The 18,348-nt window shown below is 40.6% G+C and overlaps 1 protein-coding gene across 1 annotated transcript in view; it reads left to right on the top strand.

The window, feature by feature from the left end:
• Window positions 1-18,348, top strand: part of LOC139757912 (echinoderm microtubule-associated protein-like 6) — a gene marked incomplete at its 5' end in the record, with an annotated part of 241,329 nt that overhangs the window by 124,072 nt on the left and 98,909 nt on the right. Inside the window, 2 exon segments of the mRNA XM_071678858.1 lie at window positions 9,111-9,389; window positions 9,524-9,771. Of these exon segments, the coding sequence (XP_071534959.1) occupies window positions 9,111-9,389; window positions 9,524-9,771 (527 nt within the window).

Raw genomic sequence — 18,348 nt, 5'->3', positions numbered from 1 at the left:
GAAGCGAATGTTGTCTCAGGGAGCAAAAATGGGTATGTTTGAAGGAATAGTAGTGCCAACAATATTGTATGATTGCGAGGCATGGGCTATAGGTAGGGCTGTACATAGGAGGGTTGCGCATGTTAGGAATGAATTAAGACAATATTTGGTGTGAGGTGGTTTGATCAAGTAAGTTATGAAAGGGCAAGAGAGATGTGTGGTGATAAAACGATTGTGGTTGAGTAAGCAGAAGAGGGTGTGTTGAAATGGTTTGGACATATGGAGAGAATGAGTGAAGAATGATTGACAAAGAGGAGATATGTGTCAGAGGTGGCAGAAACAAGGACAAGCAGGAGACCAAATTGGAGGTGGAAGGATGGTGTGAAAATGATTTTGAGCGATTGGGGTGTGAACATACAGGAGGGTGAGAGGCACGCAAGGAATAGAGTGAATTGGGACGATGTGGTATCCCGTGGTCAATGTGCTGTCAGTGTACTGAACCAGGGCATGGGAAATGTCTGGCATAAACCATGAAAAAGTCTGTGGGGCCTGGATGTGGATAGGGCGCTGTGGTTTCAGTGCATTACACATGACAGCTGTAGACTGAGTGTGAACAAATGTGGCCCTTTTTCTTTTTTGTCTTTTTCTGGTGCTTCCTTGCTGAAGCAGGGGGTAGCGATGCTGTTTCCTATGGGACGGGGTAGCACTAGGAATGAGTGTAGCTGGTTAAGTTGTTTAGGAAAAGAGATTGAGAGGTTTGAAGGCATGAAGGGGAAATCTGTGTGTGAAAAGGGATCTGAGGGACAAGGCATCTGGTTTGACCACTATAAAGGTAGCAATAGAGAATGGATGGACCTTGGTGGCAGGCATCCTTAGGGAGTAGCGATAACCTCACTGGCAGAGGAATCAACAAAGAAAGATCAAGTAGGGCCACTTGGGGACAATTCTTGCTGTATAAGTAACAGGTTAGCACAGCTACAGGCCAACTCTCAGGTGATTTTTAGGAACAAGGCTGACAAGGTCCAGTGCAGGGAGAGTCAGAGTTAGGTGGTGAACCCAAAACAGATGGAGAACTGTCTCTCTCCTGCTGCTGCACATGGAGACATTAACAGTGATAATACAAACATGGATACTGACAGTAAAAAAGGCAAGCTCAGTCCAAAAATGAACTCCAAGGAAACTAAGTTTAATATATGAATATACCCAGAGCATCATTACGAAACATGATGAACTTATATCCTTTGCAGTTGCTGAAAAATCAAACATTATTACAAACTCAGAAATATGGGTAAACTCTGAGAGTCAGTACTTAATTGCCTAGTCAGCAACCTAGATACAAACTATTTATGAAAGATCACATACATGGCAGGTAGTGGAGTTCTGATCTTTGTTGATAAGTCTAAGTGCTATTAAGATGAGCAAAGTAGACACACAGACGTTTACAACTCTCTTTATATTGACATTACCTACAGGTTCAAAAGTGAACTACGCCTTGGTGTTAGTTACAGACCTCGTAAGCAAAAAGATGATGATAAGATGCTATATGATGAAATGAAAACTATAGAAAATGGTAAAAGGTTATGATAGTAGGAGACTTCAACAGTCCAAACATAAACTGAAACACATTAACAGGTGACGGGCAGAATGAGACTAACGAAACTGATTGAAGATGCTTTTCTAGAACAGTCAATTTGAAAATCAACTAGATGTAAAAACGTTCTTGATCTTGTCCTCACCAGTGACAAACTTAATCAGCTCTTGCATTGTAGGTGAGAGTTTGTCAAATAGCAATCACAATTTGAATGGAGATGAATTTATATTATGAAATGAATGACAGTAGACTCTTGATCCCAGATTACAGGTGAGCAAATTTTGAAAACCTTAAACATGAAATTCACAGTACCAATTGGACAAAACTTCTAGACATTGACACAGTTGAGGAAATGTGGAGTAATTCTGAAAACATACTACTCAAGACTGAAAATAAACATATTCCACAAATTATGAAGAGAACTTGCAGTATTTCAAAACCATCATGGATGAATAGGAGAATAGAACTAATTTGCCAAAAGAAGAAAACGTATTACAAATTCAAATCAAACCAATGGAAATCACCAGGATTATTATTTATTTATTTATTCATTCATTTATATTTTACTTTGTCGCTGTCTCCTGCATAAGCGAGGTAGCATAAGGAAACAGACAAAAGAATGGCCCAACCCATCCACATACACCAAAATCCAAAGGTCATAAGGCAGAGTGAACACAACGAAGAAAAAGAATTTCTTTGAAATTTAAGAATAATTCTAGGATTTCTTCAGATGTATAAGACAAAGGCAGACAGTAAAAGAAGGAATTGGACCATTACAGAATGAGTATGGCACACTATGAAATGGCTACCATACTAGATTATTTTTTAACTCTGTATTCACAATTGAAGAAACATCTCAAATACCACAATCAATGAAAATGTCTCAAGGATCTGATGAAGAGGAGTTGAAGGTTAGAGAAATAAAGAGTTCTAAAGTCATTAGATACCAGTAACAGTTGAATCCTGACAAATCTAATGGCCCAGATAACTTAGCTCCAAGGTTTTTAAAGGAGTTTAGGAGGCCACTAATATACCCCAGAACAGAAATATTCTACAGATCTCTATCGGATGGTCAGGTGCTTACTGACTTGAAACTAGCAAATGTTACTCCTGTATATAAAAAAGGAGACAAAAAGTGTGCCTTGAACTACCGCCCAATTAGCTTTGAAATTGATAGGAGATAAAATTTTCATGTTTCTAGATCACAAAATTATATCGGACAAACAACATGGATTCTGTCATAGAAGATTCTGCCTGACAAATTTACTGGAATCTTTTAATGTTATTTATCAGACTTGGGAAGAAAAAGTACCAATTGATGTAGCATATTTATATTTCCCAAAGGCTTTTGATGAATTACCTCACAAGAGACTTTTACATAAACTCAAAGCACACGGAATTGTTGAAGAACTCAGTACATGGATCAGAGGCTGGCTAAACGTAACAAGTGGTGTGCCACAGGGGTTGGTCCTAGGCCCAATTCTTTTCATAATATACATTAATGACCTAGAACTTGGTTTCATATCTTAGATCTCCAGATTTGCTGTTGATACTAAACTAGGAGGTAGAGCTGTAATCAGGTAGGGCTGCAAAATGATTCAAAGAGATCTTAACTTACTAGCAGAGTGGTTAGACAGATGAGAAATGAAGTTTTAGGTAGATGAGTGTAAAGTTATGCCCTTTGGAGACAAGAATATACATTATGACCACAAACTACATGGAAACTTTCTAACTAAAGTAAATGAAGAAAAGGACCTTGGAGCTGTCATAAGCAACAATCTGAAGTATACTAAACAGTGTCAAGCAGCAAGTACAAAAGGTGAACAAGTGTTAGTCAGACCACACCTTGAATATCCTGCCCAGTTTTGTTCCACAAACTATTAAAAAGACGAGGAAAATTAGAGCTAGTATCAAAGATGCTTGACAAAATTGATCCTATCCTTTAGAAATCTGGCATATGAAGAGAGGCTATAATGATTGGGTCTCTTCTCCCTTAAAAAACAGACTTTACGGTGACTTAATCCAAGTTTGATGACGTGAATCATGAACATCTTTTAAAGATACTAGAAAATACAGTTACCAGAACAAATGGAATAAAACTCAAAGCTAAAAGATGTAGTACCGACATGCTAAATAGCTTCTTTTCCTGTAGATGTGTTGAACGCTGAAATAAGTTTCCATCAGATGCAGTGAATGCTAAGACTAGAAATACCTTCAAAAGTTGTTTAGACGGATAATTTATTAATTCAGGTATGCTCTGAGAAAAATACCAGAGATAAACTGTATAAGTGACAGTAGAATGCTAAAGTGCAGCAGCAGAGGTTCAGTTATAACTTAAAAAAGTGCTGTGGTGAATTGCATTTTTTTGTCTTGTTATTCTTTTATTCTTTAACAGACAACCCAGTCATGGGCCAATCAGGCCTCCTGTTGTCTGTTTTTCTCAAGCAAACTGATGTCAACCAGGCCCCATAGACCTATTGGTGGTTTACCCTGGCCACTTCACATACCCTGGTTCAGTCCATTGACACTACATTGACCCCCTGTATACCGCATCATTCTAATTCACTCTTGTTTCATGCTTGGCTTTCACCTTCCTTCATGTTCAAGCCTTGATTACCCAGATCTTTTTCACTCCATCCTACAATCTCCAATTTGGTCTACCTCTTCTCATCATTCCCTACTCACTCATTATCTCCATATATGCATCCATTTTCAGCACACCCCCTTCAGATCTCTCAACCACATTCTTTCTTATCCTTTTATTACTTATTTGATCAAAGCACTTCAGACCACATATTGCTCTCAAACATTTTATTGTGAACGTTTCCACCCATATCTTGCATCCACATAAATTGTTGATTTTATCTAATTTGATTATTTTTCTACATATCTGTGTAGATATATAGTTTGCAGGGAGGAGTATGAAAGGAGAGTGATGAAAAGTTTAGATGGAAGTGCAGTAAATATAGGAATGAACACATGTGAGAATGAGTTGTTTAGAGAAAGGCTATTTAAAGGTTGTAGAATTAGAAGTTGGTTATAAGATTGTGAGACAGAAATAAAAAGGGTAATGCAAGGTGGATGGAAGAGGTTAGAAATGCTGTGTAAGAGAAGAAAAAGGAATGTGGTAGATTGCTCAAAAGTAATCTACCATTGGAAGATCAACAAAGGAGGAGGTAAGAATATAAGATATGCAAGCAGAATATTAAAAATCTTTTAGATGAAAGCAAAGAAAGAGTAGATGATTTTGGAAGAAAGTTGAGTGAAAAGTTTAGGGAAAATAAGAAATTGTGCTAGAAGAGGTGGAAAAGGATGGAGGTGGATGTAAAAGTAGAAACAATATGAGAAGTAAGGAAGGAGAGTTGCTGAATCAAAAGGAAGAATTGAAAGGAAGATGGAAAGATTACTTTTAAGAACTGACGAATGTTACATGCATGGTTATGGACAAGGGAAGGAAGAGGATACAAGCGCAAGGGCCTATAGCATGAAGTAATGCAAAAGGGGTGATATTGAGGGTGAAGATAGTAAAGGCACCTGGAGTGGATGGGATTATGGCTGAAATGCTGAAGTATGAAGGGAAAAGTGTGATAGAGTGGATGCATCAGATATGTAATTTAGCATGGAAACAGAAGGTTGTGCCTGAGGATTGGATGAAAGTTACTATTATTCTTATATTCAAAGGAAAAGTTGTAGTTATAGGGGAATAAGTCTGTTAAGTATACCAGGAAAAGTGTATACAAGAATGTTGATTGATAAGGTGATAGAAGTGACTGAATGCAGAATAAGTGAGGAAAAAGGGGTTTTTAGGAAAGGCAGGGGATGTGTGCATCAGATTTTTGTGGTGAAAATGACCATGGAAAAGTATTTACTGAAAGGTAAGAAGTTGTATGCAGCTTTTATGCATCTGGTGAAAGTGCATAACACAGTCAAGTGGAATGTTTTATGGGATGTATTAAGGATATATGAGATAGGGGGACAATTATTTGATGGTGTAAAAGCCTCCTATAGAGGAGCAAATGCATGTTTAACAGTGGACGGAGAATGGTGCAAACATTTCAATATGCATGTGATTCTGAGGTACGGCTGTGTGATGTCAGTGTGGCTTTTTAACTTGTATGTATATGGGTGGATTGGTAAGAGAGATGAAAGCAGAACTAGTGAAAGGAGGTGCAGAGATGGAGTGTGAATGTGAAGTATGGTGGCTAGTGGCAAGCCTGTTTGCAGATGATATTGTTTTGTTAAATGAGTGAAGAGGTGTTGCTGAAGGTTGTAAGTGTGTTTTATGATATGTTTAAGTGTAGGTGACTGAAGATAGATGCAAATAAAAGTAAAGGAATGGTGTTTGAAAGGAAATAGAGTAAAAGTATATAAAGGAGAGAGCAGAACAGTAGAAGAGTCACTGGGTCTCCCAATTGAACAATGAATGGTACATGTGTAAGTATTGAAGTAAAGAGAGGATTAAGGGACAACATAGTCCTCCCAAGCCTGACCTATGCAGCCAAAGCATGGACATGGAATAACTCACAAAGGTTAAGAATTCAGGCTGTGAAAACAAAAAGAAAGAATGCAAAATGAACCTCAAATTCTACCTAGCCCAGAATACATGTTGACCACTTTTTTCATGCCTGATCATCATTTCCTGTGTTAGAGAGGTAGTACCAGGAACAGGAAAAGAAAAGCTGCATTCACTCCCAACCTTTCTCTTGCTGTTGTGTTCAGTGCACTGAAACCACACCTCCCTATCCACTACTAGGCCCCATAGACCTTTTGCTGGATTACCTAGGCCACCTCACTTGCCTGGTTTAGTCCACTGATAGCATGGTGACTCCTGTATCCCTCATCATCCCAGTGCACCCTATCCTATGCAAGCTTTTCACCCTCCTGCATGTTCAGGCCTTAATCACCCACGTCTGTTTTACTTGATCCTATCCTTCAATCTCCAGATTGGAGTACCACTTCTCATTGTTCCCTATTCACTCATTCTTGCCATTTGTCAAGCCTTTTCTAGCACACCCTCTTCAGCTCTCTCAGCCACACTCCTTCTTACCCTTTTATTACTTATTTGATCAAACCACCATACACTACATATTATTCTCAAACATTTCATAGCCAACATTTCCACCCATGTCCACACATCTCCATCCATAGTCAGTGCCTCACTTCTGTATAACATTGTTGATTTTTATGATTTTTTTTGTTGCACTCATCTGTGTAGAGTGCACGGAGGAGCATGAAAGGAGGTAGACCAAAAGTTTAGATGGAAGTTCCTTCTATTGAGGGTCAAATGCATGTGTAAGAGTGGATGGAGAGTTGAGCAAAAGTTTCAGTATACATGTGGGTGTAAGGCAGGGCTGTGTCATGTCACTGAGGCATTTTAATGTATCTGTAGGGATGAAGGAGAGATGAATGCAAGACTCGGGAAAGGTGGTGCAGAGATGGAGTGTGATGGTGACGTATGGTGGGTAATGTTAAGCCTGTTTACCGATGGAACTGTGATATTACCTGAGAGTGAAGAGGAGTTGCAGAAGGTTGTAAGTGTGTTTCATGATATGTGTAAGCATAGTTGACTGAAGGTAAATGCAAGTAAAAGTAAAGTAATGATGTTTGAAAGAAAAAAGTGTATAAAACTGTGTTCTGGATATGAGGGGAGAGAGTCTAGAAGAGGTGAGACAAATTTGGTGATATGGAAGGAGAGATAAGAAAGCGAGCAGTACCGGGTCGAAGAGACAGTGGGTCCCATTATAGAATAATTAAGGGTATAGATGTAAGTATGGAAATAAGGAAAGGATTAAAGGAAAGCATAGTACTCCCAATCCTGACCTATGTATCCAAAACATGGACATAGAATGACTCACAGAGGTCAGGAATCCAGGCTGTGGAAGTGAGCTATTTAAGAGATGCATATGATATAACTAGATGGAAGGAAGGAAGAAATGAGGGGGTGTATGAGAGATGCAGTATGGCAGGGAGTGCAAAGGCATTGAATTATGGAGTGGTAGAGTGGGTGAAGCATGTGGAAATAATTTGAGATGGAGAGTTTACAGGGAGAGTGTATTATAGTACCATTAAAGGGGTTGGTGTGAATGGGAGACCACGTGTGACATGTGGAAGTAGAATGGAAGAATAGTGGAAGGAGAGAAATGGAGGAAGAATGCATGGAATAGTGTATGTGAGGGAGGCATGTAAGGATAGAGATAGGTGGAGACTGTTTTGCTGTGGCTACCCCCTTGATGGGAATCCCCAGGGGTAATGGGCATCAGAGATGTAGAGAAATAGATAGATGTGTACTTTTTTGTGCATATTGCATATTGATTTGTTTGGAGGTAGTATTCTTATTGCATCTAGGAGTTGGGATTGTCTGTTTTTTTATATTTGTACTGTATATACATTCATACCTGTTTACTTGTGTATATGTAGGTTATTAGTTACCAAGTGTAAGTATTAGGAAGTATAGAATGTGCTGAGGTCATAATGCTTTTACACTTGTTTTGATATAGACAGTCAATTCCTATTGTGCATATACCTTTATGAATATTTGCATATAAGAGTCACTGTGTGCTTGTTATTGTTAATAATCTTTTGTTTATGGATAATTACATTATGCTTGTGAAGATACGAATTTTCTTCCATTTTCATTTTTTGAAGATGATACCATTCATATCATAACCTTTTCAAATTCTGGCATGTTAGGCAAATCTCACACCTGAGCTGGCTGACAATGCAAGTTGTGTTATACACAGTACCTCTGCTCAGCAGCTGATTATGCAAATTGTGCCTCAGCCACTATTCACATATCCCAGTGCTTATGTGGGTAGCATCTTGACCCTCAGTTTTGCATAGAATCTTACTTGTGCAGATAATGGTCTGTCTTTTGCTTTTGATGCAACGTATGAAAATCTGTCTTTTCTCTTTTTTCTGGTTAAATAAATTGAAATGATTATACAGTATCAATATACTGGAAACACTTACTTAAAAATATGTTGTAAACTTACTGTAAGATTTCAGTTACTGGTGGAAACATTTTCACTGTTTCATTCATTTAGGGAAGTAGATAAACCACTTTGGAAGATATGTACACAAGATAATTGTACATTAGCTAGGATATTTAGGTAGAAGTAGTAGGTTGGAACATTAGGTAGACACATTAAGTAATAGTAGTTGGTGGGAACACTAGGTAGACACATTAAGTAATAGTAGTTGGTGGGAACATTAGGTAGGAACCTCTGAAAACACTACACAAGAGTTGCCCTCTGCCAGTGGCCTATTCAGGGTGAGGTTCTAAAGGTAAAGAAGTGGCACTGGAGTTCACCAGTTATTTAGACTTTTGTTGTGGCCACCCCTTTGAGGAAATTCCCCAATTGAATAGGTGTCAGAGATATAGATAGATAGATAGATAGTAACAATTTTTGGCACAGTGGTTTCATCATAAGGTGGTCAAGAAAGTGTTTGGATAGTTACAATGTCATTAATCAGTGAAAAGATTAGCAGTGTGTACTTGTCCTTGTCATCAGTTTATGATGTGTTTGCCTCTTTCTTACAGGGAGTATTGCACTCTACCTATACCCAAGTCTTGAGAAACATGGTGGGGCACATCACAGATCTCAGGGAATCTCTGATGTTAAATTTTCTCCCAATGGTCGATTTCTTGCTGTTGGGTCTCATGAGAGTCTGGTAGATCTGTATGTAGTGGACACAGATGGAGACATCATTAGCAAGGAGGGGTCAGGCCTACGTCGAGTGGGTGTGTGTCGTGGTGCCTCCTCCTGGATTACACATCTCACATGGCATGAAGATTCACGACTGATACAAATCAATTCAGGTTAGAGACTCCTGTAAGTGTCATTCTTTACACCTATGGCCATATATTGCAGACATTTTACATACCATTTTGTTAACAAACACAGTCTTTCTGAATTTTTTTTGTATGAGCTAACTTTTAATTTACAAACACAGGAGCAGGGGAACAGCTTTATTATGAGGCTCCACATGGTACTCGTCAGTTAATCCCAGACTCATCCAGCTGTGAATTGGCCTGGACATCCCCACTGACATGTGCACTGGATGCAGTTGTTGAAGGTGTGTGGGCACCAGAAATGGACCTGACAGACATCAATGCCATCGCTACAGCATACAGGTTGCCTGTAGTTGCTGTAGCAACAGATAACCAAGGCCTTCTCAGACTATTTAGTTTCCCATGCAAGGTATAGAAATTATAGTTGCTTTTTCTTTGATTTGACTAATGATTTTTATTAATCATGATACCCTCATTTAAATCTGTTTTTGATTTTAGGTTTTATCATTGCTCCAGATCTGTTTTTCAATATGTTTATCACTTACAGATATGAGGACATTGATATCCAAAGGGAGACAGCGACAAAGCAAAATGAATGAATAAATAAATGAATATATATATATATATATATATATATATATATATATATATATATATATATATATATATATATATTTTTTTTTATTTTGCTTTGTCGCTGTCTCCCGCGTTTGCAAGGTAGCGCAAGGAAACAGATGAAAGAAATGGCCCAACCCACCCTCATACACAATGTATATACATACACGTCCACACACACAAATATACATACCTATACATCTCAATGTACACATATATATACACACACAGACCCATACATATATACCCATGCACACAATTCACACTGTCTGCCCTTATTCATTCCCATCGCCACCTCGCCACACATGGAATACCATCCCCCTCCCCCCTCATGTGTGCGAGGTAGCACTAGGAAAAGACAACAAAGGCCCCATTCGTTCACACTCAGTCTCTAGCTGTCATGCAATAATGCCCGAAAACACAGCTCCCTTTCCACATCCAGGCCCCACACAACTTTCCATGGTTTACCCGAGACGCTTCACATGCCCTGATTCAATCCACTGACAGCACGTCAACCCCGGTATACCACATCAATCCAATTTACTCTATTCCTTGCCCTCCTTTCACCCTCCTGCATGTTCAGGCCCCGATCACACAAAATCTTTTTCACTCCATCTTTCCACCTCCAATTTGGTCTCCCTCTTCTCCTCGTTCCCTCCACCTCCGACACATATATTCTCTTGGTCAATCTTTCCTCACTCATTCTCTTCATGTGCCCGAACCATTTCAAAACACCCTCTTCTGCTCTCTCAACCACGCTCTTTTTATTTCCACACATCTCTCTTACCCTTACATTACTTACTCAATCAAACCACCTCCCACCACACATTGTCCTCAAACATCTCATTTCCAGCACATCCACCCTCTTGCACACAACTCTATCCATAGCCCACACCTCGCAACCATACAACATTGTTGGAACCACTATTCCTTCAAACATACCCATTTTTGCTTTCCGAGATAATGTTCTCGACTTCCACACATTCTTCAAGGCTCCCAGGATTTTCACCCCCTCCCCCACCCTATGATTCACTTCCACTTCCATGGTTCCATCTCCTGCCAGATCCACTCCCAGATATTTAAAACACTTTACTTCCTCCAGTTTTTCTCCATTCAAAACTTACCTCCCAATTGACTTGACCCTCAACCCTACTGTACCTAATAACCTTGCTCTTATTCACATTTACTCTTAACTTTCTTCTTTCACACACTTTACCAAAGTCAGTCACCAGCTTCTGCAGTTTCTCACATGAATCAGCCACCAGCGCTGTATCATCAGCAAACAACAACTGACTCACTTCCCAAGCTCTCTCATCCACAACAGACTTCATACTTGCCCCTATTTCCAAAACTCTTGCATTCACCTCCCTAACAACCCCATCCATAAACAAATTAAAGAACCATGGAGACATCACACACCCCTGCCGCAAACCTACATTCACTGAAAACCAATCACTTTCCTCTCTTCCTACACGCACACATGCCTTACATCCTCGATAAAAGCTTTTCACTATATATATATATATATATATATATATATATATATATATATATATATATATATGTCCTGGGGATAGGGGAGAAAGAATACTTCCCACGTATTCCCTGCGTGTCGTAGAAGGCGACTAAAAGGGAAGGGAGCAGGGGGCTGGAAATCCTCCCCTCTCATTTTTTTTTTTTAAATTTTCCAAAAGAAGGAACAGAGAAGGGGGCCAGGTGAGGATATTCCCTCAAAGGCCCAGTCCTCATCCTCTGTTCTTAACACTACCTCGCTAATGCGGGAAATGGCGAATAGTATGAAAGAAAGATATATATATGTAGATTTATGTGCTGAAAAAGGACTGGTGATTGGGAATACCTGGTTTAAAAAGCAAGATATACATAAGTATACATATGTAAGTAGGAGAGATGGCCAGACAGCGTTATTGGATTACGTGTTAATTGGTAGGTGCACGAAAGAGAGACTTTTGGATGTTAATGTGCTGAGAGGTGCAACTGGAGGGATGTCTGATCATTATCTTGTAGAGGCAAAGGTGAAGATTTGTAGAGGTTTTCAGAAAAGAAGAGAGAATGTTCAGGTGAAGAGAGTGGTGAGAGTAAGTGACCTTGGGAAGGAGACTTGTATGAGGAAGTACCAGGAGAGACTGAGTACAAAATGGAAAATGGTGAGAACAAAGGAGGTAAGGGGAGTGGGGGAGGAGTGGGATGTATTTAGGGAAGCAGTGATGGCTTGTGCAAAAGATGCTTGTGGCATGAGAAGCGTGGGAGGGGGGCAGATTAGAAAAGGTAGTGAGTGGTGGGATGAAGAAGTAAGATTATTAGTGAAAGAGAAGAGAGAGGCATTTGGATGATTTTTGCTGGGAAATAATGCAAATGAGTGGGAGATGTATAAAAGAAAGATGTAGGAGGTCAAGAGAAAGGTGCAAGAGGTGAAAAAGAGGGCAAATGAGAGTTGGGGTGAGAGAGTATCATTAGATTTTAGGGAGAATAAAGATATTTTGGAAGGAGGTAAATAAGGTGCGTAAGACAAGGGAACAAATGGGAACTTCAGTGAATTGGGCTAATGGGGAGGTGATAACAAGCAGTGGTGATGTGAAAAGGAGATGGAGTGAGTATTTTGAAGGTTTGTTGAATGTGTTTGATGATAGAGTGGCAGATATAGGGTGTTTTGGTCGAGGTGGTGTGCAAAGTGAGAGGGTTAGGGAGGATGATTTGGTAAACAGAGAAGAGGTAGTAAAAGCTTTGCGGAAAATGAAAGCTGGCAAGGCAGCAGGTTTGGATGGCATTGCAGTGGAATTTATTAAAAAAGGGGGTGACTGTACTGTTGACTGGTTGGTAAGGTTATATAATGTATGTATGATTCATGGTAAGGTGCCTGAGGATTGGCCGAATGCTTGTATAGTGCCATTGTACAAAGGCAAAGGTGACAAAGGTGAGTGCTCAAATTACAGTAGTATAAGTTTATTGAGCATTCCTGGTAAATTATATGGGAGGGTATTGATTGAGAGGGTGAAGGCATGTACAGAGCATCAGATTGGGGAAGAGCAGTGTGGTTTCAGAAGTGGTAGAGGATGTGTGGATCAGGTGTTTGCTTTGAAGAATGTATGTGAGAAATACTTAGAAAAGCAAATGGCTTTGTATGTAGCATTTATGGATCTGGAGAAGGCATGTGATAGAGTTGATAGAGATGCTCTGTGGAAGGTATTAAGAATATATGGTGTGGGAGGCAAGTTGTTAGAAGCAGTGAAAAGTTTTTATCGAGGATGTAAGGCATGTGTACGTGTAGGAAGAGAGGAAAGTGATTGGCTCTCAGTGAATGTAGGTCTGCGGCAGGGGTGTGTGATGTCTCCATGGTTGTTTAATGTGTTTATGGATAGGGTTGTTAGGGAGGTGAATGCAAGGGTTCTGGAAAGAGGGGCAAGTATGCAGTCTGTTGTGGATGAGAGAGCTTGGGAAGTGAGTCAGTTGTTGTTTGCTGATGATACAGTGCTGGTGGCTGATTCATGTGAGAAACTGCAGAAGCTGGTGACTGAGTTTGGTAAAGTGTGTGAAAGAAGAAAGTTGAGTGTAAATGTCAATAAAAGCAAGGTTATTAGGTACAGTAGGGTTGAGGGTCAAGTCAATTGGGAGGTAAGTTTGAATGGAGAAAAACTGGAGGAAGTGAAGTGTTTTAGATATCTGGGAGTGGATCTGGCAGCGGATGGAACCATGGAAGCGGAAGTGAATCATAGGGTGGGGGAGGGGGCGAAAATTCTGGGAGCCTTGAAGAATGTTTGGAAGTCAAGAACATTATTTCGGAAAGCAAAAATGGGTATGTTTGAAGGAATAGTGGTTCCAGCAATGTTGTATGGTTGCGAGGCGTGGGCTATGGTTAGAGTTGTGCGCAGGAGGGTGGATGTGCTGGAAATGAGATGTTTGAGGACAATATGTGGTGTGAGGTGGTTTGATCGAGTAAGTAATGATAGGGTAAGAGAGATGTATGGTAATAAAAAGAGTGTGGTTGAGAGAGCAGAAGAGGGTGTTTTGAAATGGTTTGGTCACATGGAGAGAATGAGTGAGGAAAGATTGACCAAGAGGATATATGTGTCAGAGGTGGAGGGAATGAGAAGTGGGAGACCAAATTGGAGGTGGAAAGATGGAGTGAAAAAGATTTTGATTGATCAGGGCCTGAACATGCAGGAGGGTGAAAGACGTGCAAGGAATAGAGTGAATTGGAGCGAGGTGGTATACCTGGGGTCGACGTGCTGTCACTGGATTGAACCAGGGCATGTGAAGCGTGTTGGGTGAACCATGGAAAGTTCTGCAGGGCCTGGATGTGGAAAGGGAGCTGTGGTTTCAGTGCATCATTACATGACAGCTAGAGACTGAATGTGAACGAATGTGGCCTTTGTTGTCTTTTCTTAGCACTACCTCGCGGACATGAGGGGGGAGGGGGTTGTTATTTCATGTGTGGCGTGGTGGTGATGGGAATGAATAGAGGCAGACAGTATGAATTATTTTTTTTTTTTTCTTTTTTTGCTTTGTCGCTGTCTCCCGCGTTTGCGAGGTCGCGCAAGGAAACAGACGAAAGAAATGGCCCAACCCATCCCCATACACATGTATATACATACGTCCACACACGCAAATATACATACCTACACAGCTTTCCATGGTTTACCCCAGACGCTTCACATGCCTTGATTCAATCCACTGACAGCACGTCAACCCCGGTATACCGCATCGCTCCAATTCACTCTATTCCTTGCCCTCCTCTCATCCTCCTGCATGTTCAGGCCCCGATCACACAAAATCTTTTTCACTCCATCTTTCCACCTCCAATTTGGTCTCCCTCTTCTCCTCGTTCCCTCCACCTCCGACACATATATTCTCTTGGTCAATCTTTCCTCACTCATTCTCTTCATGTGCCCGAACCATTTCAAAACACCCTCTTCTGCTCTCTCAACCACGCTCTTTTTATTTCCACACATCTCTCTTACCCTTACGTTACTTACTCGATCAAACCACCTCACACCACACATTGTCCTCAAACATCTCATTTCCAGCACATCCATCCTCCTGCGCACAACTCTATCCATAGCCCACGCCTCGCAACCATACAACATTGTTGGAACCACTATTCCTTCAAACATACCCATTTTTGCTTTCCGAGATAATGTTCTCGACTTCCACACATTCTTCAAGGCTCCCAGAATTTTCGCCCCCTCCCCCACCCTATGATCCACTTCCGCTTCCATGGTTCCATCCGCTGCTAGATCCACTCCCAGATATCTAAAACACTTCACTTCCTCCAGTTTTTCTCCATTCAAACTCACCTCCCAATTGACTTGACCCTCAACCCTACTGTACCTAATAACCTTGCTCTTATTCACATTTACTCTTAACTTTCTTCTTTCACACACTTTACCAAACTCAGTCACCAGCTTCTGCAGTTTCTCACATGAATCAGCCACCAGCGCTGTATCATCAGCGAACAACAACTGACTCACTTCCCAAGCTCTCTCATCCCCAACAGACTTCATACTTGCCCCTCTTTCCAAAACTCTTGCATTCACCTCCCTAACAACCCCATCCATAAACAAATTAAACAACCATGGAGACATCACACACCCCTGCCGCAAACCTACATTCACTGAGAACCAATCACTTTCCTCTCTTCCTACACATACACATGCCTTACATCCTCGATAAAAACTTTTCACTGCTTCTAACAACTTGCCTCCCACACCATATATTCTTAATACCTTCCACAGAGCATCTCTATCAACTCTATCATATGCCTTCTCCAGATCCATAAATGCTACATACAAATCCATTTGCTTTTCTAAGTATTTCTCACATACATTCTTCAAAGCAAACACCTGATCCACACATCCTCTACCACTTCTGAAACCACACTGCTCTTCCCCAATCTGATGCTCTGTACATGCCTTCACCCTCTCAATCAATATCCTCCCATATAATTTACCAGGAATACTCAACAAACTTATACCTCTGTAATTTGAGCACTCACTCTTATCCCCTTTGCCTTTGTACAATGGCACTATGCACGCATTCCGCCAATCCTCAGGCACCTCACCATGAGTCATACATACATTAAATAACCTTACCAACCAGTCAACAATACAGTCACCCCCTTTTTTAATAAATTCCACTGCAATACCATCCAAACCTGCTGCCTTGCCGGCTTTCATCTTCCGCAAAGCTTTTACTACCTCTTCTCTGTTTACCAAATCATTTTCCCTAACCCTCTCACTTTGCACACCACCTCGACCAAAACACCTTATATCTGCCACTCTATCATCAAACACATTCAACAAACCTTCAAAATACTCACTCCATCTCCCTCTCACATCACCACTACTTGTTATCACCTCCCCATTAGCGCCCTTCACTTTATTTACCTCCTTCCAGAACATCTTTTTATTCTCCCTAAAATTTAATGATACTCTCTCACCCCAACTCTCATTTGCCCTCTTTTTCACCTCTTGCACCTTTCTCTTGACCTCCTGTCTCTTTCTTTTATACATCTCCCACTCAATTTCATTTTTTCCCTGCAAAAATCGTCCAAATGCCTCTCTCTTCTCTTTCACTAATACTCTTACTTCTTCATCCCACCACTCACTACCCTTTCTAATCAACCCACCTCCCACTCTTCTCATGCTACAAGCATCTTTTGCTCAATCCATCACTGATTCCCTAAATACATCCCATTCCTCCCCCACTCCCCTTACTTCCATTGTTCTCACCTTCTTCCATTCTGTACTCAGTCTCTCCTGGTACTTCCTCACACAAGTCTCCTTCCCAAGCTCACTTACTCTCACCACCCTCTTCACCCCAACATTCACTCTTCTTTTCTGAAAACCCATACAAATCTTCACCTTAGCCTCCACAAGATAATGATCAGACATCCCTCCAGTTGCACCTCTCAGCACATTAACATCCAAAAGTCTCTCTTTCGCGTGCCTGTCAATTAACACGTAATCCAATAATGCTCTCTGGCCATCTCTCCTACTTACATAAGTATACTTATGTATATCTCGCTTTTTAAACCAGGTATTCCCAATCATCAGTCCTTCCTCAGCACATAAATCTACAAGCTCTTCACCATTTCCATTTACAACACTGAACACCTCATGTAAACCAATTATTCCCTCAAGTGCCACATTACTCACCTTTGCATTCAAATCACCCATCACTATAACCTGGTCTCGTGCATCAAAACCACTAACACACTCATCCAGCTGCTCCCATAACACTTGCCTCTCATGATCTTTCTTCTCATGCCCAGGTGCATATGCACCAATAATCACCCATCTCTCTCCATCAACTTTCAGTTTTACCCATATTAATCGAGAATTTACTTTCTTACATTCTATCACATACTCCCACAACTCCTGTTTCAGGAGTATTGCTACTCCTTCCCTTGCTCTTGTCTTCTCACTAACCCCTGACTTTACTCCCAAGACATCCCCAAACCACTCTTCCCCTTTACCCTTGAGCTTCGTTTCACTCAGAGCCAAAACATCCAGGTTCCTTTCCTCAAACATACTACCTATCTCTCCTTTTTTCACATCTTGGTTACATCCACACACATTTAGGCACCCCAATCTGAGCCTTCGAGGAGGATGAGCACTCCCTGCGTGACTCCTTCTTCTGTTTCCCATTTTAGAAAGTTAAAAAAAAAAAAAATGCAAGGAGGGGAGGATTTCTGGCCCCCCGCTCCCGTCCCCTCTAGTCGCTTTCTACGACAATTATGTACGTGTGTATATATGTATATGTCTGTGTGTGTATATATGTGTATACATTGAGATGTATAAGTATGTGTATTTGCGTGTGTGGACGTGTGTGTATATACATGTGTATGTGGGTGGGTTGGGCCATTCTTTCGTCTGTTTCCTTGTGCTACCTCGCCAACACGGGAGACAGCGACAAAGCAAAATAGATATAAAAAGTTTCAGGAATATCTTAGAACTGCCTCCACTGGAGGTAGACTAAGTCTTCCCAGAAAGTTACATTTTTCCCAGGGAATTCAGTAGAGCACACAGTCTGTGTTACTGCTAGATTGTGTACCAGGTTCGGATGGTTGGACATAAGGTTATGGATTTTTTTTTAATGATTTTCTTGAGGAATGGGTTTTCAGGAGCTGAATAATTTGGGAGGGGCTTGTTGGTGAATTATTGAAAATGTAGAAAGAAAGAGAAAGAAAGGATAAGAGAGGGAAGAGAGGTTATAAAGTATATTATACATTCATGAAAAGAAAATATGTTCACATGACTTCTAGAGATAAATCTCTCTGGGTCTCACCTAAAAGCATACCCATCAATTTCTGTAACCCTACCTCTCCTCCTTACTTCTGACTTAATCAATATGT

The sequence above is a fragment of the Panulirus ornatus genome, chromosome 28, assembly GCF_036320965.1.
Source record: "Panulirus ornatus isolate Po-2019 chromosome 28, ASM3632096v1, whole genome shotgun sequence".
NCBI lineage: Eukaryota > Metazoa > Arthropoda > Malacostraca > Decapoda > Palinuridae > Panulirus > Panulirus ornatus.
The sequence above is the reverse complement of the archived record's forward strand: the minus strand, read 5'-3'. Positions and strand labels throughout refer to the sequence as shown.